The 24,307-nt window shown below is 52.1% G+C and overlaps 1 protein-coding gene across 6 annotated transcripts in view; it reads right to left on the bottom strand.

The window, feature by feature from the left end:
- Window positions 1–24,307, bottom strand: part of SEZ6 (seizure related 6 homolog) — a 101,408-nt gene that overhangs the window by 15,381 nt on the left and 61,720 nt on the right. For all 6 annotated transcript variants that reach the window (XM_072978676.2, XM_072978678.2, XM_072978677.2 and 3 more), the window contains 3 exons: window positions 8,180–8,890; window positions 7,931–8,067; window positions 4,197–4,389 (listed from right to left, as the gene is read on the bottom strand). In XM_072978676.2, coding sequence (XP_072834777.2) covers window positions 4,197–4,389; window positions 7,931–8,067; window positions 8,180–8,890 — 1,041 coding nt within the window. The remainder of the gene's footprint in view (window positions 1–4,196; window positions 4,390–7,930; window positions 8,068–8,179; window positions 8,891–24,307) is intronic.

Here is a 24,307-nt window from a genome sequence, read left to right as displayed (position 1 = left end):
TTGTTAGAATGAACCTGTTCCCCCTCTTTGTGGCCTTGGGCAAAGGTCCCACAATATCCACCCCTATGCATTTGAACGGAGTGTCAATCACAGGCAAAGGGCACAACTTTGCTTTGGTCCTGTCGCGGTTATTCCCCTGCCTTTGACACACATCACATTGTTTACAGAACTCCCTGATCTGCTTCCCTATGTCAGGCCAGTAGAAATTCTGTGTGATTCTCTGCTGTGTCTTGTTCACTCCTAAGTGTGCAGCAAACATGTCAGAGTGCCCCCTTTTTAAGATCATGGGGCGATACTTTTCAGGTACCACCAGCTGACTTCTGATCCCATCTCCCCCTTTTGAGATATTCCTCAGGGTTTCTCTATATAAAATCCCCTTTTTCTCCAGAAATCTCACTGGGGTTTCAGGTGTTAGCTGGGCGTCAGTCACCTGTTCAAAACACTTTTGGAGAGTGGCGTCTGCCTTTTGCTCCTGTCCAAATCTGCTGTCTGTGGTTAAGGTTTCCACCACAGCTTCTGAACTCCCCTCTGCTTCCGTCTCTGGCTCATCATTACCCCCCTGAACTGTCCCCGTGGTGGCTTGTGAGCGTGTAATCACTAGCACCCGCTTCACATGTTCAGCCAGGTCATTTCCCACGAGCACGGCTGCTGGCAGAGTCGATGAAATCGCTAGCCTCCAAACTCCCCTCCAGCCTTGAAAGTTGACAGGTACCTCTGCTACTGGCAGAGAGATTACCTGCCCCTCAATCCCTGCCACCTTCATGGTCTCATTTGGGATTATATACTCCCGAGGAATAATATCTGGATGGCACAGGGTTACCTGGGAACAAGTGTCCCGCAGCCCCCTATACTGACGGTCAAGTATTCCTACGTCCACCCCAGCTGTCTCAAACAACTGAGAATCTGTTTTCACCAGCAAGCAGCGCTTTACCTCTATAAGAGGACCATTTTCCTCAGCCTGATCAGCAGAGGTAGCTGTTCCAGACTGAGTAGTCATGGCAACAGGCTCCCTCTGTGACACTGAGCCTTGCTCTTTCTGGACACAGAACACAGCTTTTGGCTTGGTCCCACTAGAATTCTGAGGCACCATTCCTTTTAGCTGCTTTAATTTCTCACACTCTGAGATTAGATGACCCTTTCCCTGACAGAAATAACATTTTCTGGTGTATTTTGATTCTCTCTCATCTTGTTTTGGTTTTCCCTCCAAAATCTGAGGTCTTGGTTTCATGTCTGAGGGCTTCCCTTCACCATGGGCCCCTCCCCCTTGCTGGCTTTTCCCTGGTCCCTGAGAGTACTTGCTGTAGGTTTCTTTGGGTTTACCTACAGATTTCCCCTCACCCAAGGGCTTTCTTATTTGGGAGATAAAATCTGCGATCTCTGCGGCTGCTGCCACAGATTTCGGTTTCCTTTCCCTCACCTGGAATTTCAATTCCCCATGCAGGACTGAATAGAACTGTTCCAGGGCTATCAAGTCTTTAAGCTGCTCATAGGTCTCTGTCCCCTCCTGCGACAGCCATTTCTCAAGCAGCCTCACCAATTGGGCCCCCACTTGGGTAAAAGTCTGTTCTGGCTTCTTGGTTAGGGACCTGAATCTTTGTCTCAGCTGCTCTGCATTTATCCCATGTCTGGCAAACACCAGTTTTTTAAACTCTGCAAAATCTTTCATCAGTTCCTCAGGCATCTCGGCATAAACCTCAGCCAGGCTACCACTGATTAAAGATCGCATGATGGTCATCTTCTCAGTTTCCCTCACTGAGAAGTCCACAAACGCTCTTTCCACTAAGGAAAAGAACACCTCAGGACAATCTCCCTTGTGGTACACAGGGAATTTCTTCAGGTCAGCTTTAGACAGTTGGCCTCCCTCAGAATCCCTATTGTTATTATTATTCTGGTTCATCATTTCCAGTTTTCTTAATTCATACGCCATCCTTTCTTTTTCCAGAGCAATTTTCTCTCTCTCCCTCTCCATTTCCATTCTCTCTCTCTCTATTTCAAATTGCCTCTGCCTTTCCCTTTCCCTTTCCTCCACTTCAAATTGCCTCATCCTCAGTTCATGCTGTTGGGCTATGAGCAATTTTCTAAGTTCTGGGTCTTGCTCTCCTGTGCTGTCACCTTGCACTGAGCCAAATTCCTCCTCAGAACCTTGGTCAATCTGGGGGTCTTTCACTTCACTCATGTCTGCTACTTGGCTTCGAGTCAAGGGCATAATCCCCCCCTCAGAACAGGCTGCTTTAAAAAGTCAAGCCTCAAAATAAAACGACCACTTTTTTCCTTCTTGCCTCAGAACCAGCTCTCCCTAGAGATTGCTGCTGTTCTTCAGCACTAAACTTGCAACAGTATCGAGTCAGAGCCTACCCCCCTCTGCTGGGCCTCTCAGCTGGCAAGCTAGATCACTGTTGCTACGCAGTTTTGCCTCAGCTTTTTCCCGCCAAAACTAGGCTGCCTCAGAGCACCTTAATCTAAGTCTCCCCAGTTGGCACGTTCTTCTACTAGCGCACCTCCCCGTGAGGTACACCTAGAAGATTACCTACGCGCCTCAGACTGTCCCTGACTAGACCCCCCTTGCTCTGGGCACACTTGCCAAGGCTTTGCTGGACCACTGGACAACTGGACCAGTCGTATCCCACACGCTGGACACCAATCAATGTGACAAACCCAGACCTACCGGGATATGTCACACAGTTACACTAAGCTGCCACCAACCATTCCCTTTAAGAAGTCACACAGACCAGGGATGGATTTTCAAACAATAAAAAGAATAAGGTTTATTTAAATACAAACAGGGTAAATAAAACAATCAGGTGAATCAGATAAAGTAACGTGGCTTAGATTCACTCAGACATACATACAGTTTGGTTCACCCAGAACCTTAACTTAAAGCACAGACCCTGAACCTATCAGTTCTGGCTAACCAACAGACACCTGAACCTATCAGGTTGGTACTCTGACACACAGTAGTACCCTGTCTGACACACAGACTCCCACAACAGCTCCTTCTTCCCAGCTGCTGCTTCGTCTGCTTAGCTTCTCACAGCATCTCTCTCAGTGTGTGTTCCACCACACAGGCATCACATATTTATACAGTACAGCCCCTCCTCCTGATGTCCCGCCTTCCACTCCCCATAGGATGGAACTTTCCCTCCAAACCCATGACAGACAGGTAACATCAGTGCTGTATGTAACAGGCAATTCCCTCCCTTTCAGAGCTGGGTTAACTGTCACAGCTCCGCCACCCTAAGGAATGCTGGGCTTTGTAGTGTGGGGAGGAAATGAGAACTCTGTGCTGTTGTTCAGGGAAGGGGCACATGGGCTGAAATAAACCACATGCAATGCCTCAAATTGCTCATCTAAAGCTCGGACTAAATCCCGCAGCGGATCCCCTGGATCTGGCAAAACCAAAATCCCCCACACACACCGCTAGGAATCTGGAGGAGAGAGTCAAGGTGGTCCGACTGTTATATATGGGCAGCGCAGCACCCTCCACCGCCTTGGCGATGCTGAAGTTCATTATTCATAAGTTCGCTATCAGTTCATTTATGAATAATAAGTGTGTTCATTCCGTTCTGTCTGCACCGAGCAGCAGCCACGTGGAGCAATGTCATCGGGGTGTGGGGCGGAAGCGGGCATGGCTGTTTTTAGGCAGGGCATCTCCTTGGCAGAGACGAGGATGGGGGTGGGGGGAGAGAGAGACAGCCGGCCCGTGCTCTGTGCAAATTCCGTTAATTGCTGGGACCAATTATCTCCCCATTAAGCTCTCTTCGGTGGGTGCCCGCCTGAACCTGGCGACGTCGGCGATTAGCTCCGGCAGCGATTAGTGGAGCTCCCAATTAGCTAATTGCGCTGCAGCTGCACAGGGGGTGGAGGGAAGCTTGCCGCCTGCACAGGCTGCGACGGGGGTGTCTATGTGTGTAGCTGGAGGTTGGGGTGTTTGGGGCATCGCCTCCATGTTTTCTGGCCAGGGGATTCTGGGCTTTCAAGACCAAAAACGGAAATCGCCCGAGATGATGCAGCAATGGCTCCGGTACGCAGCCAACCGCCCCCGCGGCCTCCCCCGGCTCACTGGGCCACTCATACGAAACTGCTTTAAAGAGGCTTTTCGCCTTGACGCACAGCCACCAAACAGAGCTGAATGTCCCCCCCAAGTGGTGGCAAAAGGGATTACATGTATATGAAAAGACCACCATGGGAAGCTTTACCTTCAAAGTGGAAGTGGAAGCTTCCCGGGTTGGCGGGCGCAGGGCTCTGGAAGCGCACCACCACCTGATTCGTCGGCCCACGGATCACTTGGCCCCTCATGAGGAAGGATTCGTTGGCCAGGGCGACCGGCTCCAGGCCGCCCAGCGTCTCCACAGTGACGGTCTCGCCTTCTCTCAGGCTGATGTTTTGGACCTGCATGGAGGAGAGATTCGGGGCAGAGAAAAGGCGCTGTCAAGACGCATTGTAAGGAGGTGCCCCTCCAGGTTCCCATTGCACTTTGAAACGTGCCCAGAGAATCCCGGAAAAGCAGCCTTTCTGGCTCCACAATTCCCTCTCTTTGTCTTCTGTTATTCTGCACATGCTCAGAGGCACTGGTTACAGATCTGCAGGTTCTGGGAACAAAGGATCTCCACCAGTTCTGCTTCCTCGGAGCCAGCAACCCGCCCTGTCCTCTTGCAGCACCGGCCGCATAACTCACAGTGATAAACGAGCCCCTCTTGCCATCTCTCATTAAAGCGGTGATTGTATATTAATTACAGTAATTAAATGGCGCTGTTCAGTGATGAATGGCGAAAAGCAGTCGCCAGCTTCTGCACTAATGACACCAAAAGGTACCAGAGATGTTTGGGGGGGGGAGGAAATGTTTGGGGGGGGGAGGAAGGGTGACGGCCAACCCGGTGGGGAGATCTCGCTCCGTGGGCCTGCTGGGATTCGGTAATGATTTATGGGATGGCAGAGCCGAACAAGGGGAGGAAGCCACGCATGGCCGCCCGAGCTTGCTTGTGAAACACAGAAAGGTCACTAGGAGACCTTCCCTTCCAGAGTTGGGAAAGTTACATCTAGAAAGTAATTAGTTACAGTTGCAGTCCAAAGGCCCCCCAGATTGAACTCATTACTCTTGCAGTGACCATGTTTTAAAAAGGCAACACTTCTCCTCCTTGTTATTCAAGAGTAATTAAAACGGTGGCTTTTAAAAATGAATGAAAAAGCAAAATCTGACTGCTTCAAGCCCCTGGACTTGGGCTTTCTGGAACTATGAAAATTAGTTTTTAACAGCTGCAAAAAATAGTTTGCTATTTGTAGGAAACTGCTGGGAAGCTTTGGATTGCTGGTGGTGGGGCACCCAAGCCTTTCCCCTCCAAAGCGCTGAGGCTATTCTCCGAATCTCCGCCACCCGAGGGGACTGCTTCACTCTCCCCAAGGACAGGGCAGGCCCTGAACAATATTTTCCTTTGTTCCAAGCAGGATCAGTCCCATTCGGTTTTAGCGCATCGACGCCTTGCTGTGTTATCTGAACCACAGACCAGCAGACAGTGAGATGGGCCCGGCCGCCTCTTCCCCCCCCCAGTCTGTTTTAGAACTATGTTCGGATTGGTACTCCCAGCCTGACTTCCTTCCTCCTTCTTCCTCCAAGATCCAGATTTTTGGTTTTTTCGAGTTAGAGAAAAGCAGGCAGCACCTAGGGTCTATAAAACTGCTGCCGGGTAGGCATGCAACACACAGAAGCTCGCTCTAGGGGATTCCATAAATAAGCTTAGCTATCTTTCCTCCTGCCCTATCCATGCATCGTTTCCCTCTCTTTAGAGTAGAAATAGTAAGTGTCCCTCTCTTTTTCTGGCCTAAATACCCGTCGCCAGAGCAGGATTGTTCTCTTTCCCAGAGTCGGAGCTGCAGCGTTAGTCTGTAGCTGCCTCCCAGGAAGTGGCAAATGTTACAAACAGCCGTACAGTCCCTGTCCTGCATCACAGGAACGTTTTATTCCCCTGAGCCGCTTCAGAGGATGAAATGGAGAAGGACGAGCAGCCAACCGGAGACAGAGATATAAAACATCTCTTTCTTTCTCCCGCAAAGGCTGAATTTCAAACACAGTCTCTCGGGAATACGTTTCCTTTTTTGGACACAACAGATCACTCCCAGGGTGCAGCCAGATCTGCCAGCAATGTCCTCCGCTAATGTGACTCCGGGGAGGGAGCCTCGCTGGTGGGGGGCCCCCCCAGGCCCAGAGGCGGCACCCCGGCAGGCCTGCCCTCTCTCCCAAGGCCCACCTCTCGCGGCTGGTGAGCGCCGGCCTTTTTCCACGCGGCCTAATGAACACCCTTGGGGTGGACAGCGTGATGGAGGGGGGGGCAGAGGAGATCGGGGCGGGGGGGGGAGAGAGAGGCGCTGTTGAAATGTCGGCCAAATGCCACGAATATTGATTTGACATTTGCTTCCGTGTCTCTCAGATCCTGTAAGGCTGGCTGGCTGCCTCCCTGAAAAGGAGATGTCTGTATCTCCAGCTTTTTATTAAAATGCAGCCCGCTCGCTTTGGATCGAATAGACCGGGGGGGGGGGGGTTGGCGGCATTTGGGGTGCGTGAAGGCTCCTCTCCCCACCCTCAACTCAGATATCTTTGCTTATGGCTTGGCAGCTTTAGCTGTTGGTGACTAGCAATCACAGCATCCGTCCACTCTTTTCGGACTACAAGACCCAGAATCCCTGGATTATTTTTCTCCGGCTACAACCTCCTGAGGCCGCACTCCAGCGGTTATAGCATCTGCACGAAATGGTTTTGGACTCTGGTCTGGAAACTCAAGAGCCACAACCCTGACTCCAGAGAGGTTTCCAAGCTATATTTAATAATTTTGGGGGGGACAATTATTTTGAGGCTGTCCATTCGTTAAAAATATCCAGCAGATGATCCCTTGGACCCCATAAAGGAGGAAATTCGCTGTAGCTCCTTTTTCCTCAACGTATTCTGCATCCAGAAGAAATTTGTTAGCACAGAGCCTTAACCGTTGTGCGCGCATTCACTTCCCCGGCAAGGAGACACAGTCGTGACTTCTCTCTGTTGCAAAGAAAATTATTTGGAAGGATGGGCTTGGACTCAAACGGGCCATTAAGAGCTATTATCTTTACAAAAGACCCACTCCTGGTAAGGTGAAAGCATCTTATAATAAAAATAATAAAATTCTTATTATTTGGACTTTCTAGGGAAGGGTGAGTGGCCTGCCTGGGGAGGGTGTTGTGAGGAGCCCCTGTGTGAAAAATATACCACTGCCACCCGGGTCTTCCTCAGAGCAAATCTACCTCCCAGGCAGCAGAAGCCTGCGCAAGGTGAGGATGCCTCGGATCGCAGCTTTGGGGGCTCTGTTTCCAAATAAGTTTGCTTATTCTCTTGAGCTCTCATTACACCCACAGCCTCCCCCCCCCGAAACACGTGCCTGACACCCTCAACTCTTTCTGATTGCTCTTAGATGTAATTACATATTACGGCTTCCGATGATGAGCTCAGGCAGCCTTGAGGCTTCTGCGCAACCGCCTTGTTCGCCTTTTCTCCCTCCTGTATCTCTTCTGGGCAGGCAGGGAGAAAGCAGGGCATGTCTACAATACGATAAATCTCCACCTGCTCTGTGCTCCGAATCTGGCAAGCAATGGGGGACGTAACCAGCCCTTTACCACACTCTCCCACCCCGTGACCGGGGTTTCTCACCACGGCGCCCACGCTGAAACTCCTCAACCACCACCCTCTCCGTTCCATCTTTGTTGGCGGGCAAACGCTTCCTTCCACTTCCGCAGGCAGCGGCATCTGTGCATCACTTTCCTCCATCCTGAAAGCCTGCCTGAATTACGTCTCTCAACATTGACTTTGATTTTCACTCCGATGACGAGATGGTATCTGTTGTGCTCAGTGCCATGCCCCCCCCAAACCCCTTTTCCCTTTCACGGCGCCCCGTTTCTGCCGATCACTTACCCGGATCTCAACTCCATAACCAGGGTAGACGGAGATGCTGTAGGAGCAGTCGAGGACCCCTCCCTCGTAAGGGATGGTCGATGGCAGGGGAGAAGCCAGGGACCCTTGGGGGCCGGTGAGGTTCCAGCTGCACGGACCTAAAGGGGGAAAAAAGGACTTATGGAAGGAGGAAGGAAGGAAGGAAGGAAGGAAGGAAGGAGCAGAAGGGGTTCTGCGCCCAAACACCCCCCCCCGAAAGCTGTCCCGTACCTGCTGCCGGTGACGTGGTCACAACCGTGGTGGTGGTGATGGTGGTCGTGGTAGTCTCATCCTCCTCCCCAGAGATGGTGTGGATGGTGGCCACCTCCGGCTGTCCCGTGGGGGCAGTCGGGGTATCTCCGGATAACGAGACGGAGGCAGCGCGATCTGATTTGGGAAGGCTCCCCGGGACGGGGGTGATCGGCATCTGCATCTGACCGGAGACGAGACGGCTCTTTGGAGCGTCCTGGCCCGGCTTGGACCACGGCACCAGGCGCCCCACGGCTGTGGTCAGCAGGTTGGCGGTGAAAGCTGGTTTGGCCATTTCGGGGGCCCTCGCCGAATCCGCCTCGTCCATTTTGTCGTCCCTGGGGAACGTGGGGACCGGCGTCGGTGTCATGGGTGGGGTGGTGGCCTCGGGGAGAGTCGGCCGCCGGCCTGGCTCGGGTGGGCGGTTCGTGGTCACCGGGCCGAGGTCAGCGCCGGGCAGTACTGGGCCCGGGCCAACCAAGCCGGCAGCCAGGAAGGGAATCTGGCGCAGGTAGTCTTTTTTCAGCAGCGTTTCGTGGAGGAAATCTTCCAGGAGAGGGTGGTGGTTGAGGAGTTTCAGGGTGGGCGCCGTGGTGACAAAGCGGGTGTCGTGCTCGAGCTGTTCAGGCGTGGGGGGCACCGTGGGGGTCCCCTCCGAGCCGCCCGGTCTCTCTGGATCCCGGGAGGTGAGGCCTGGAAGCGAAGGACAGGAAAAACGAGAGAGACTGAGAGGTCAGTGGGGCAGGAGCCTCGCGCTAAAGCAGATTTGGGGGAAATTCCCTTGTTGGCGGACTACGTGTCCCAGAATTCTGCAGCTGGATGGGGGATTTTGGGACTCGTAGTCTCCCCTCCCCAAAATGGAACTCTTCCCAGGCTCTGTGCTTAACAAACTGTGTGATAAGTCATTTTGGCCCTAAATATTAAGAGGAAACCCCCGTTGAGAGAAAGGGAGGCTGGCTGCCCTCCGGCTTCATGGCTACAGCACGTCAGCTTTTGGTTTCAGCCAAGGCCTCTCCATGAACTTGTAGACCCAGAAAGTAACTACACATACAAATAATAACAGCAGTTCCTAAATCATAAACAATTTTTCTGTATTTGAGTATTTTTCCCCAGTAATCATCCTATAACTATTTATCTTAGTTAAATTTTTAAAAACCTGGGGTTAAAGCCCATCTTTCCTCTCTTGGTCTTGTCGGCCTTTGGACCCCCCCGCCACTGGACCTATGCTCTGAAGACAAACTCAGCTCAACGAAGGGACCCAGCTACGCTGCAGGGATCCTTTAAAAAAACTTGGCTTAAAGTCTTTTTAAGCAGACTGTCTTCTGCTTGGGACAACTCGAGACCAGCGGATTGGAGGGGGAAATTTGCAACTGGTCCAGAAACCACACGAAAGAGAGAGGGTTGCGTGCCAAAAGGCAGATGGGAACCGTCCCCTGATAAAATGCACCAGTGGCAAGTTTTGCACGTAACTAGCCAGTCAACGCGGAGAGTCAATAAATAATTCCACTGCTATTTCTCCTTTTTTTAAACTTCCGCAGCTCAATATTTACAATCAGATAGAAAAAGCCCAGGCTCTTCTCTTGGGGGCCCCTGAGGTGGGGCATGAGAGAAAATCCAATTAGTTCCCACTGTGGAGGTGCTGAAATCTACACCCAGCCCCCCCCCCCCACCTGCCAGGAAGCTCCCGTAACGGTCGGACTGAAACCCGGAGCCAATCCGCCCTGCACCAAGAGCAGCCCGCTCGACGACGGGTTTTGTCCGTCCGTCCGTCTGCAGCGTGAACGGAAACGAGCATAGCCATGAAAAAGCAAACAAGCCAGCCTACAAGAAACGAACGGCACTGGGAGGAAAATCTTGTTTTTTGTTTGTTTGCTTGCTTTAAGGCAGGATGGGGGGGGGGGGGAAATCAACACATTCCCAGGAAATAATTACTAATATTATCACCGAGCTCTTGTCAGGTTAAAGCAGGATGCGAGGAGTCAATGAGGTACACAGCCTTGACTTTCTGGAAGGATTAGGTGGGATTTAAATGGAGGCAAGAGACGATGATACCAAATAAAGGAGGAGCCTCAGCAGACAACCCTGCGAGGCGGGCCGACTTCTTTCGAGATGCTACTGGAGAAAAGAGTGGGTGGGTTTAGGCTTGCCTCTAAAATGAGAGAGATTGGGGGGGGGAAGGAGAAATCGCTCTGCCCATGCCTCCAAAACCTATTTATAAATATATTTTTAAGACTTTTTTTTAAAAGGGGGGGAGAGAGAGAGAGACCCCCCTCCCAAGAGGATGGGGCTCAGCGGTACAGCTAAGACCCAGAGTTCAATTTGACACGCTCCAGGCACAGACTGGTTTAAGGAGGCATTCCCCCGTGTGGCTGGCTTGCCGTCATCCCCGCGCATTATCTTCTAAATAAGCTGTGTGCACCCGGAGCCATTTAGAGGCTGTTAGGCTTAATGGTACAATGCTTTCATTAGCCTGTAATGAGCCATCGGAAATGCCTCCCTGGTGGGCCGGCCTGCTTCCGGGGAGGGGGGGCATCCAGAGGGGCCACGTGGTGCGCTTTCTCTCTCTTCCCCCCCTTCTCTCTTGGAAACAGATAAATTTTTTAAAAGCACTACAAGTCCCATCGCTCATGCTGGCTGGGGGATCCTGGGCCATGTACTTCAAAAAGAGATGAGCTTCTTCCCCCTCTGCTCCTTCCAACCCCAGACACGGGCTTCGCCAGCATCCAGGGCAGCATCACAAGGCCTGCTGGGTGGTGTCTTGGAAAGGCAGTTCCCTGCCCCGAGGGGTCTACAGATCCAAACCTGATTTCTCTCCCTTCTGGCTCTTCACGGCATCCGAAATAGCTCACCTTCTGGCCTAGGCGTAAAATGAGCCCGGGGTTGTAGCCCTGATTGGTTTGGCACAAATCTGGAACCCTGATTGGCCTCGGGCAGCCCAGTCCCCCCGGGACGGCTCTCCATCTCAGACCAGACCGCCTCCTGGGTACCGATTCCAGGGCGCCCCCCATTGGCCGGCCTGAGACCCCAAAGCAAAGCCAGGATGATGATGGTGGAGAAAGAAAGAAAGAAAAAGGGTGGTTGGGAAAGACCGTGGCTATGTGGGTGCCAGGCGGGCGGCTTCCGGTTGGCAGAGGCTGCTCCCTCCCTTGCTTTGGCATCCCGGGAAGGTGCCCACGTCGGGGGGTGGGGAGGGTGCACGCTCCTTTGACGCGGAGCGTGGCGGAATCGAATCTGCTGCTGCTGCTGCTTAAAGAGGTTAACTTGCCCCCAGCATGGAGGGAATTATGTTTTAATAGAATCCATTTATTACGCCATAAAAGTTAATGAGTTTATACGGAAAGGCGCCAGGGTTCCTTTTAGGTTTTAATAGGGGATTAGCGCGGCGTCCCAGACTCCGGAGCCAATTCCGTTGCTGCAATGTCCGTGTGTGTGTGTGTGTGTGTGTGTGTGTGTGTGTGTGTGTGTGTGTGTGTGTGTGTGTGTGTGTGTGTGTGTGTGTGTGTGTGTCCCGCCTCCCTGTGTGTTTGCTCCCTTATGCCTTCTTTCCCTTCCCTAGCGCATCATCCTCACCCACTCACTGCTCCTAAGAAACTCGCCAGAAGGCCCAATCCAGAGCTGGAGGCCCTTTTGAGGCTCCAGAGGTTGACAACTACAACTCCCATAATCCTGTACCCAGGAGTAGGAGCATAAATCCTTGCTAATTTTGTTTCCAGTCCGGAGAAAGGAAAACCAGCCTTCCTGTGTCTGTGAAAAGGATCTTGGCCCAGTCTTCCGCATGCCCCGTGCAGGGCACAAATCAGGGCTTTGAAATCCTTTACAGGTTTGGGGGTTTTCTTCGGACCACGGCCCCCACAGAGGTGCAGCGGTCGGCCCCAAAAGCCTGAAATAAGGAAAGCCACACACCAAAGGCCCCCTCCACGCAAAAGGTTGCCAGCTGCTGTCAGGGGCTTGTAAAAGCACCCAAAGCACCCGCTGGGCGCATCTCTGCATCGTTTTGGCCCTTCGGCCAGTCTTTCCACGCTTGCTCCAAGGGTGCAGACGGGCATCTGTGCTCTCTTTGCTTCACAAAGGAAGGCGCATGAGCTGTCCGGTCAGGTCTATAAGGCTGAATAATTTTCCGGAGGGTTCGGGTTTCTTCTCTTCCTTAACAATGAACATGACAGCTGGGAGGGGGGGGTTATGGGTCTTGCAGTTAAAAGAAGTAACTTTTCCAGCTTCCGCCAAGCTTCTGCATTCAACGCATCCTTTCCTTCACGAATCCCCTTCTCCCGTTGTCTCTTCCCCGGTCATATCTGGCCGCTATAACTCTTTTCCTGCTGTTCCCTTGATGACGCCGATAATGAGACAGAACTACCGAATGGGCACTTACCTCCCAGCAAAATGAGTAAATAGATTGAAATAATAATAACGGCCCCATCAAGAGAACGCGGTGCCGTGACCCGGATGAGCGAAGACAGCGGCAGCCAAAACAGCGGCTTTGAAACGGAAGGTGTGTGTGTGTGGGGAGTGAACGACACCCGCCCTGCGATCTGCAGGAAGCCCAAGGTGGATGCGAAGATGGTCCGCCTGAGTCGGCCTGAAAATAGGAGGCCCCCTCCGTGTTCTTTAAAACATGGTGGCCGAAGGGTTCTGGCTCGCTGGCCGCTCCCCTGGGAAGAGCTCGCGATGAAAGATTGCAGAATTGTAGAGTTGGATGGGATCTTGGAGGTTATCTAGTCCAGCCCCCCCCCCCGGTAAGAGTGGATCCACCAGTCAGCCAGCCTCTGTTTGAAAACTTCAATGAAAGGATTCACTCCCGCCATCCTGATGCTTTGCTCTGTTGACAGCTGACAGACTTGAGATAGTCTCCTCTGAAACATGGAGGCTCGGCTGATTTAACTTAATGCTTTGAGGGCTTTTTTAAAAAAAACAAAAACAAACCAGAGGCCTTCTTCAGGAGAGAATACCAAATTTGGCCACGGCAGAGATTTGACCATCTTTCTGGTGTGCTCTTTGGAGGATTTCCTCATGTGTGTAAGTATGATCAGTAGAAAGAACTTTAGAGCAGCAAAATTTAAATGCGGTAAAAAGTGAAACAGATTTCATATTTTTTTTAAACTGCCAAATCCCTCATGTCCCCAGCCAAGCAGCTCGATTCAACTCAGTGTTAAGTTTCAAATACAGGTCATACATTTGAGCAAATATATATATATATATCCATGAAATTTCAGAGTTAGGAGAAAGCAAAACGGTCAGAGCTGTCCAGCATTTGAAAATTACGGAAAGCTTTCCCAACAAACTTATAAGAAGCAGTACTGTTCCTTTTCGGATGGTGAATTTCTTAATTTTGATATTTATTTATTTATTTATTATGGCCCCCAAAGGGAAAATGCAATTGAGTGGGTGGCCAATATTTAAAAAAGCAAAGAAGCCACCACACTACTGAATAAAAATCGTATCAGTTGGAATAAAGAAAAATGGCTAGGGAAGGCCGCACGGTTACCGATCCTGGGGTCTGTTAAGGAAACAGGCGCGTCTTCTCGCCGGCAGGAATAATCCTTGTCTTTTGTCTGTAGCCGTGAGACGGTGCATTTTTTGTGGGTGGGGAGAGTCTGTGTGCATGTGTGAAAACACGGGGGGGGGAAGGCCTCCCTTGCAAAAATCGATAGCGACCAGAGGGATAAGAAAGGAATGGATTAAAGAAATATGGACAAGACATTGATCGTGCAACCCAGGCCAGGAAAAAAACACAGAGAGAAGGAAAAGGGCAGACGTACTCGAAGGCGGTGTCTTTTGAAAGGCCACGGATACGATGGGGTTGGGGTTTATTTTTCTACAAAATGGGGTTCAAGGAAGATTACATTCTTGGCTTTCACTTTTCTGTGTTAGGCGAGAGCGTTACAAGATTCGGGTATTAGAGGAAAACAAGTTTTGGGGGTGATAAAGGAATCCAGAATCAACTCCGCCAGCAAGTTTAAGAGTTTGCCTGCAAAGAGGGGAACATTTACCAATTTTATCTTCAGATCTAGGGGCAGGGATCTCTCTGTTCTCTGCCCCATTAGAGCTTGCTGGTGGCCATTCTCAATTCACATCTGGTTGTGAGAGATGTTGTATTTCCTTCTCACGACAGAATCTGTGCAGAGTTGTCTCTGTGTGTGTGTTTAAATAGATGCATTCTTTTGCACAGTATTCATTTTAAGCTACGGTTTAAAACAAAGGAAGGTAGAGCCTTAAAAATAAAAAATCTGACAGTTTTCTCGTCCTTCCTATCTTTTCAAGGCAAGCATGAGGTCTCCTGAATTCTGGATTCGGCAAAATATGCCCTGTGGGATTTTGGGGGACAAGGCGCCGAATCCCAAAAGAGGCAGAATTGGACCCTCTTGCTGACAACCAAGCAAAACCCTGTCCTGTTCCCGGCTTCCGACACTTTGGGGAGCAGGAAAAGAGGGATGGGGTCCCATGATCCCCCGAATCCCCCCCCCCGGCTCTGGCCCGGTTCGCTTGCGTGATCAGCGTGCTTCCAGGTCTGGGGATTTGTTTCCTTGTTTTGAAGCCAAGGCTCTCCGAAGGAAACCTGCCCAAAGCCGCTCAGGAGGCGCAGAGCGCAGAGGCGGGCCGGCCACGGCGGTTTGCAGAGAGCCCGGGCGCTGCCGGGAGGTTAATGGAAAGAGACAAGGCTCCTTGACGGGGTCATTACTCATGTTCGCCGGCCCAGCTCGGCTCTAGCAAAACACGATTAGGTTTTAAATTGGGATGCAAACAGACCCGGCCCCTCCGCGGGGCTGCTGAGAGGGCGCAGTTGGGATTGCGCGGGATAAATTCCGCCCTGCTTCTGGCCCTAAGCAGAACGAGAGGCTCACCGTTGTGTCTCTGCGCGAGTCGCGACCTCTTCGAATTACAAACAGGAGGAGGTGCCTGCTGAGCTGCCTTTGCACCAGAGGATTCCTCTGTCTGGCCCTGGGGCCCCTCAGGCTGCTGAACGGCTGGCGTGGGTTCGTTGAGAGAGCCCAGGGAGGCAGGGCTGACTCACAACCGTCTTCCGCCTGAGGCCCAGGGGCAAAAGAACATGACCTGCCATTCCCTATCCCAGGCAGGCCAGCAAATCTTTTCAACAAACTCGAGAAGCTGCTTTGTAACCGAATCGGCCCCTTCGTCCATGGAGGCCAGTGTTGCTGGCTCTGGCTGGCAGCCACCGTTCACAAGGGCCTGAGGCAGGATTTTCCTTTCCTAGCCCTAACGGGAGAAGCCGCCCGCTCAGTTTCCAGCAGGGGATGGAATCAGGCACGTTCAGGGAGGCGTCCTTCACACTAGCTGTGGGACAGCATCCCCCCTTGGAGTAATCCCTCCGAGGGCAGCAGGGGAGCCTCCGGGATGTCCTGGCAAGCGGCTCGACGGGCACCTCTTCCTTCCGACGGCTCGTTGCCGCCTGAGGCCCTCCCCCGGGGCTACACTTGACCGTCGGGCCGGCCCTCTTTGCCAGACGCCCGCCGATCTCTTCCTTGGGGGCTCCTTTTCCTGCACCCCTGATCCTCTTCCCAGCCGGCCTCTCTTTCTCTCACCACCAGCCCCTCAACCCTGGACGACGGAGCTGCAGGCTGACATTTACGCCGCACCTTTAAACCGTTGAAATCACAGCCCGTTGTTGGCAGCTTCCAGGTATCAAAAGGATGTGCTTTTTTTAAAAAAAGGAGAGAAAGTCGTGCTTTGCTGAGGCAATGGAGGAGATTAAATGTCACTTCGGCTGCCAAACGGCAGCTCGGACGACAGAGCAGGTGGGCTGCGTTGAGCCGATACGTGCGCAAGGATGCGCAAGGAAGGAGAAAGTGGGGTTCTGAGCTGGGAAAGGGGAGAGACGGGGGTCATGGGAGGACCCCATCCACCCCCCCATCAATGTTACCTTTAATTTGCAATGTATTAATTACTTCGGTATTCTGAACTCCCTCCATTGAAGGCCAGGGGGCGCTGCTTCTGTATAACATAGAAAAGTTTTTTGGTTTTTTTTTGGTGGGGGGGGCAGAGAGTTTTGACAGCTCTCATAATCCTGCAAAATCACAGGCATGTACCAGCTTTAGGGGACTGTTTGCCGGAAAAATAAATTTTTTCCAAGTTCCTTACTCAGCTCTCTGCTTCACTTTATTCTCAGAACAAGAACCTTGCAAGGTAGGATGGGCCGGGACAGAAAGCAAAGTCATAGATATATTTTTCCCTGCTAGAAACAGGGTGTTGGAAACCGTTCAAGCCCGCTCTGGGTTTTACTCCGAGCTTTCCATGGCCTTTCTGAAGTGCTGGACTCACCCCCTTAAATATCACCCGCCCCCCCGGAAAAGGTCAGCCCTTTCCACCCGTGCCCCACCGGCCCAAAATCAGAGGCAGAGTTTCCGCTGTGCAGGTTTCCCCCACCCCACATCGGCCGACTGCAAATTGCCGCCTTATCTCCCTGAAACACATCGAAAGACCATGAAAACCCACTCCCTGGTTAATCCCTAATTAAAGTTTCTGCAAATGATCGCTCTCCGTCTGTGCCTGCCCAGCCGGGGAGAGAACCCAGTTCGCAGACGGATGGAACTGGCAGGAGCTGAGCATTCATTCTGCCACTCTCCACACACGTCTGCCTCCCCCTGCCACGTGTATGCCTGGAGACCCAGACACATGGGCTTGGCAATAACTGCGCTTGGATGGTGGCAGGCAGAACGGATGACATGGCGGTGGCAGTGAGGAGAAAGGACAGGCCACCCTTTTCCAGGAACCACTGTCTGAAACACAGCCATAAAGAAGATGTCTTGGCCTGACGAGAGACTTCAATCAAGGAATTTTCCAGAGAGATTGTTTGCTCACTGGTTCCCCCCCCCCCCCTGCCGGGCCAAATCAAGGTCTCTGTCATTTGCACATGCAATCTCTGTGCAAAGCCAGTATCATTCTGGATCATGCCGGCAGCCTGCAAATCACACACAGAGGGAGGAAAAAGCCCAGACGGGCAGGCTGATGGTTTGAAAAGACACGAGCACCCCATCCAGTGCTACTAAGTACACAACCAAGCAACAGGCATCACCCTTTTGCTCAATCTGGGATACATTTTGCTCAGCAGGCATGCACAACTCTCTCTCTCTCTCTCTCCATGTTCATCCCTTGATTTCTGCAGCGGAGAGGACCACAGAATACCTCACCCCGCCTGGGGGACAAGGACCCTCCTGCTGATTTTGCAGTCCCTGATCATCAAGAGGGAGATGGAGACAAAGGAGGAGGTTCTGCGCAGCCCTAGCTGGGAGTGGTACAGTCCTGGCTCTATCAGCCTCGGGCACCTGACCATCTCCTCGCCGGGTGCAAGCCAGCAGGGGCGTCGCAGGACCTGCCGAGGGAAACTCGCCGGCGGCTCTAGAGAGCCCGACTGGGGGGCCTTTGCCATTCTCCTCACACGCCGGGAAGTGGTTTTATGAGTTAAGCCTGCGATTCCGAGACAACCGAAGCTGACAGCGGCCTGCCCTCGTTCGCTCCATCAAGTGGGGTTTTTCGACCATGAATCTAAACAAGCCGGCTTGTTAGCCCTTGCCGAGTGGAGAGGCATTACCCGGAGCGCTCAGAAAACGCCACTTTTCAGAAAAGAAAGCAGAGCCTAAATTCATGCTGGGTGGAGGACCGTCTCTCTAGAGCCAATGGCAAGAAGAGCTGAGGATAGAGCCTCTTCATTCAGAAGCAGTCTACACCCTAAGGTGGATTATCTCTGTGGTAGCCTCTCATTACCTCTACGTCCAAAGGATGATCGTCTCCATTGTGGCTAACTAAAAGTTGCTCCCTGGGGACGCACACCAACCCCCAATTCAATTCAACCATGGAGTCGCACTTGTGTAATTGGAGACAAAAAAAAGGGATTCACACACACACACACACACAATTATATGCTGGACGAACGGGCCTTTTTGCAACCAGAGATGGCAGGATTTGAACCCGGGACATAACGTAGGCAAAACAGACCCCCTGCTTCTGGACCACTCTAGCCAAATAAGACTCTAGGATCCTCATGGATCCAGATACAGGTCTGACTTAATTAGGAACTTTAAAAGCAGCCTTATACCAACTTGTGGCCCACCATGCTCACTGTTGCCAACACCGACCGGCAGCCGCCGCTCTCCAGGGTTTTAGACAGACAGACACATCACTCTAAAAACAGATCCAGGGGGAAAAGGTCGAGATCATCCCATTGTGGGGAGAAAAAATAACCAGATCCCAGTCCCCAAACGAGCCGGGTTCCCAAGACGGATGCCAAATCACCTCCGCAGCCTGTTTGCAGCGGGGGGGGGGCACCCTCTTGGATCAGACATTCGTGCCAGCTTCCCCCCCCAGGCTTCTTGTCTTCCCAGCTTTGCGAAGCTCCGAACCGCCCCCCCCCTTCCAAAACGGCAGCCCTCCCCAGCCCAGGACGGATTAATATTCATGCGCCGGTGCTCCAGGAAGCGTTTTGACCTTGGGGGCCGCGCGCCTCTCCTTGAATCGAACCACCAGGCGCCCGCCGACACTTGTCACATGAGCCTCCATTAGCTCCCTCGACCATCAGTGTGTGTATGTGTGTGTGTGCGCGCGCATGTAGGCAGAAATGACAAAGGACCGTCAAGGGGGGGGGGTGCAAATTAAACACAGCCTTTTGAAATCACAGGCATGTCCTTGTAATGGAAGCCCTCACACGGGGAGCCTGGCGGGCCATAGCCGGCCATCGGCAGGGCTGTGGGGTCTCCGATAACCATAACGGGGTGGGGTGGGGGCTAAGAAAAGCAGAAAGAAGGGGGGGCTTTCCTCGTTCCCTGGCTTTAATGTTTTAATGTCTAAATTCTGTGTTTGATTTCACATTGTTTTAAACCTCTCATTTTTTAAAGTCATTTTATACAGCATAGTCGACCGTCCTGAGATCCTGCAATATTGCGGGGGGGGGGCTATAAATGTTTCAAGCAAGCAAAATGGGCCCTCTGAAGCAATAACCCCCAGAACCAAAATCATTCTCCTTTTTAAAAAAAGACTAAAAAACTGTTGTTTCAGGGGGGAAAATATAACTCATTTGAAAACCCAGTAATAAAAACAGAAAGCTCTAAAATGCCAAGCGCCGAACTACAATACCCATCAATGGTCAGTCACGTGGGGGATGATGGGGTTGGTAGTCTGACTCCTCCTGCAGGGGGCGGTGCTGAGGTGTGGAGAAGGCTGCTATGAGAAGCTACCCAAATGGCAGGCGGCTCCAGGATCACATCCCTTCCCCAGATTTCTGGCAGAGAAAACATAAGAACAGGGAGACCCTTGGAAAAACAGCTCTTTTTCGGGGACTACATTCCCCAGCATCCCCCAGCATCCAGGACAGCCACGGGCGCTCCAAATGGCAAGGAGCTCACCTTTCATGGCTGAAAAACAGGGCAAGGAGGTGAGAGGCCCGGTTGCCTCCTTATTTCCTTCTACATGCAATGACAGATAGGCTTCCCTTGTCCATGGAGGTTCTCCTCAGCTGGCACAACTGATTGCTTCCGCAAAAACCACCTACCTCTTGTGAACATATGAAATCTTTCTTTTAAAAGCAGCCAGCCTCACCTCTCCGTGCCAAACGCCATTATGTCCGTGGCCTCTTGTGCAAAGGGCTGCCTTTTTCTGACTGTCCCAAAAACCGGCCGCCTGTCAATCAATTTAATTGGGTGACCTCCCATGCTTGGGGTCCCCAGGCAAGAGGGAAGGAAAAACCCACCAGCAGGTTCACAGAACGGTGGCTGGGCAAACATCCCTCCTGCCTTTTATTTCAAGCCACCAGAAAAGGAGATTATAACTCTCTGTTCTTTGTCGGCCGAGTTTCTGCCAGGGTCGGCGGAGATGATGGGGGCTGTGATCTGATCCCCGAGGGAGGATGCTGGTTGGGGGAAAGCTGCGATACTGATGTCCGATCTCTAGAAGAGGTTCGAATGAAACAGAGCCCTTTCGGGGAACCAGGTGACCTGTGGCTGCAGCCTCGTGGGAGGGAGGGAGGGGGCAGTGAATCCGTTCTGGATTTTCCTCCAAACTTTGCCGAAGCCATCCAAGTTGCACCCATTTCACAGCTCTGCCCCCTGCCTGGGGCGGGTCTAAGCTCTCCTTGTGCAGCAGCAGCAGCAGCAGCTGGAGAGCGATATAGGGGTTAAAAGAGCATCGCCCTAGACGACCGAGCGATACCATTTGCCCTGACAGTCGAAGGCACTGAACCCAGAAGATTTGGCCCCCTTACTCCTTGCTAGCCCCCTCCCCAAATGCTTCCCCCCCCCCCCCGTAAAGCAACCAGCCGGGTTCCTCTCACTGCCAGATGTCCATAATTTTAGCCAGGTGGCTACGGCATGGCCTCCTTGCTTTCGCATTAATTAGACACTGGTGTTTTTTTTTTTACAACCCATTGAATCTTGTTTATGGGCTTTGTGGGACTCCTGACATTAGTACAGTTAACAACCGGGCATGCACAGATCCAGCGTGCGAGACCCGGAGGGGAGGGTGCCACGAGGCCAGGCGACAGAGATCAGTTGGCAGGCCACCCAAGCCAGGTTTTGCACCCATGGAACCATACATTTTTTCCTCTCCGATTTCTGCCTCGTCTTGGACCTTTTTAAAAAACCTGCAGAACATCTTGCTTTTGTTTTGATGCATGAATGTCCCAAGGATATTCATTTTCCATGCATCCCCCCCCCCCCATAATGGACATTTTGGTGCATATTTTCCCTTTTTGCATGCATTTTGGCAGGCATCTTTCTCTTAACACCCATATTTTTCTGCATATCCCTCTTCATCTAAAACACACATTTTTGTAAGTCATCTCTCCCTTGATATAAACCTCTTTGTACGCACTGTTCTTGAATTTAGACATTTTGGCATGTCGCTCCGGGGCCTAAAAGCTGCACTGCACCTCTCTGTATCCCAAAGATAACAGCAGCCACCCAAAATAATTCAGAATATTAGTCTGGAAAATGCAACCTCTGTTAGTTTGGTAGAAAACCTGGATTTGAAAAGGGGGGGGGAAGCATTGCTTACCCCCCCCCTTCTGCTCTTCTTGAACTGATCAACCACCTCCCTGACCCTCCTCTTGTGAAACCTATCCACAGGGACTGGTTCACTTCCTCTCCTTCTGCTTGGAAAAGCCACACCGGCTAAATTTCATTTCTCTGCTGTTCAGCCGTTGCTAAGCATGAAAAACGATCTGGGGTGGGAGTGGAGAGTTTTCGAACTCAGCACAGAAACAATGAGCCTGGTTATGACTCCGGGGGGGGGGCAGGAAGGAGCAGGAGAAGCCCCCGTTCGGTTAAGGGGTGCCATCGCTCAAGTCTTCCTCCTAAACCTGTACGATGGGTGCGTAATAGCCAGGTGTGGGGTTATGGCCAGGAAGGCCACTTGCTCACAGAACCTTATTGTGAGATGCCTCGGTCATTCCTGAGCGAAGCAGATCGAGAGGAAAGCAAGCAGAAAAGTCTTGTGGTCTGGATCTGTCAAGTGAGCGGGGTCTCTCATTTTCTTTGACGGATTTGTCTTACTGTTAATGACCAAACCAAGAAAATGCAAAACCGTCAACACCACACCCGGCCTCCCTTTTGGTCTGAGAGATCCCATGTGCCCCTGGGGTGACCACATTGCATTTCTTTGGGGGTGGGGGAAGGACGGGACAGGTATCTGGGGGAAACAGAGTCTCTCCCTCTCTCTCACCCCCCCTTGCCCCCCCATGACAAGGGAGGCTGAGCAAAGAGCAGCAGCCGAGCCCTCCCCTCACCCAGGTACTGGCAGCTTCAGAGGGTCTCCTTCCCCCCCCCCCTCGGCCTCCTCCTCCTCCTCTTTCCCAGCCAGCCGCGTAATTCCAATTCAACGGCTTTCCCTCCCCTGCCGAGCAGAGGCATTTGTACAGCCATTTCCACGGAACAGCGGAAACGACAGCCCAGGCGTTCAGCTGCTCAGGCTGCTTCCAGCCCCACTGATTCCTGCCCCACGGCTTGGATAGCAGGAAGAGGGGCAGGCATGGCTCCCCTTGGGCCCTCTTCCTGGCTCCAGGTGGGCTGCGCCGTTAGTACGCGAGGTGGGCCACCAACGGCCTCCAGAAATTCATTATCATCCTCATCTTAGAACTGCAAGGCTGGAAGGGACCCTCTGAGATCATCCAGTCCAGCCCTGGTCAGGAAGGCCCAGTGGGGGTGGGGGTGGGAATCGAGCTCCCAACCTCTGGCTCTGCAGCCAGAGACCTCAAACCCTGCCCCCCAGCAGTTCTTGACGCTGCAGGGCTTCACCTGGGAAGAGGGAGTTCAGCAGCTAGGAGATCTGTGAAGGTGGATCATCCCCATCATCACAACAGAATGGCTGGAAGGGAGGAGGAGGAAAGCTGGCTTTTTGTTCCGGTCGCAGTGGGGCTGGGCTCCCCAGTCAAATAATCGGTGAGACATCAACGCCGAGGCATGGGATGGGTCCTCTCGGGGTCGCCCACCCGGGATCGGATCTTCCCATTTCCCCCTTCCGATGCACCCTTCGCTCGTAGACCTTCCACCACCCACACCAAGATGAGACTTCTTCCCAGGCCTCTTCTGAGCGCAGGGGAAGAACATTTCCCCTCCCCGGCCACCCTCATCCCCAGGGGGAACCACTAATGGCCACCTCTCATGCAGCAAGCATTATCAGCCGGATCTCCTATCAGGATAAAGCCGGCTCCTTCGCCATTCACCCGTAAGCCCGGGGGGATCACTTCTTAATTGTCCAGCGTCGCCCAAGCTAGCCGGCTGCCAATCCTACTTGATGCCTGGAATCTGAGAAGTGGGGCCTAAAGGCTCTCTGGGGAAACCGCTCACGTTCCAGACCACGAAGGCCAGCAAAAAGGTTTGGGGTGGGTGGGTGTTGCTGGCATGTTGCGGGGAGGTGGGAAAAGGAAGAGGAAGCGGAAAAAGGAGGAAGAGGGAACAATTTAAAGATGGAAACAACGTTCGGTCGCATTCGAATGATTTTGCAAAAGAAGCGAAACGAAGCGGGCATAAAACAAGGGACACCCAGCAAAGATCCACCCTGGTTTTAAAATATGAATGGCTAAAATACGTAGGGTTGTAAAGATCGTTTCCAGTTTTGTGGAGTTTGCGGCTACAGGAAGAGAGAAATAATTTCGGTAGAATGTGTGAATCGAGAAAATGCTCACAATTGGGCAGAAATCTCAACATAGGAAGGAGGGGGAAAACTCCCAAAATCTCACAGCCTGTTACAAAAGACAGAAGGGAAACAAAGGCAGAAATGCTGCAGACTCAAGACGGAGACTTTTATTTTATTTTTACTGCTCTAGGATCAGGGTGAGGCTCTTCCTCAGAGAGCCAGATTTTTTTCCCTCTCGACCTGGCCTTTGCCCCCCCCCAAGGTTTACGCTTTCCGAGTGCCATAAGGGAAAGAGCTTTCTCCACTGAATAAGGAGGGTCATCTTCAGAAATGCACGGATGCAGTTAAAGAGAAAGAAAGAGGAGAGAACTCAAACACGTCACCAGAACGACAACTAAGACAGAAAGGAAGACAAACTAACAAACGGGATGGAAATTGAGGTTGCAGGAAGGAGGTTGTCGGTGGGAGACCAAGACAATTAGGATCCTCCTAATCGTGAGATGTAGATGTAGCGCTGGAGAAAGACAAAAGCGGAGGGGAGATAAAATTATTGATTTGGAAGAGGCGGGGGGGGGGAGAGCTTGATGGATACCACAGATGGCCAGAAAGAGAAACAAAGGTAAATCAAGCCTGAGATAAGTAAATCGAGGCACTCATAGTTTGGGCACATCCTGAGAAGACTAGAACACAAACGTTTATGCTGGGGAAAAATCTTTGGAAGGGAACAGGAAGAGAGGAAGGCTGAGTGTGAGATGGACGGGCTCCATAAAGGAGATTCATCCCTTTGTGGGATTGGCATAAGCCACACACGATTTGACAGCCCGTAACGGGAAGAAATAGGATACAACCCTGATAAACTCTAAAGGGGGGGTGAGGCACCCGATTCTTCTGCCTGGATCCTGATTCAGGTTCCTTTCAGGGATTATTTTCTCCTGCTCTTCCGGGGAGGTGAAGGGCCCCCTCGCCACCTTGAAAGCAATCCCTCTCCTCCACCACAGCAGCCACAGCTTTAAGCTCTCTCTCTCTCTCTCTCTT

The sequence above is a fragment of the Pogona vitticeps genome, chromosome 7 (genome assembly GCF_051106095.1).
Source record: "Pogona vitticeps strain Pit_001003342236 chromosome 7, PviZW2.1, whole genome shotgun sequence".
Lineage (NCBI taxonomy): Eukaryota > Metazoa > Chordata > Lepidosauria > Squamata > Agamidae > Pogona > Pogona vitticeps.
Note: the sequence above shows the minus strand (reverse complement) of the source record. Positions and strands in the feature narration are given on the sequence as shown.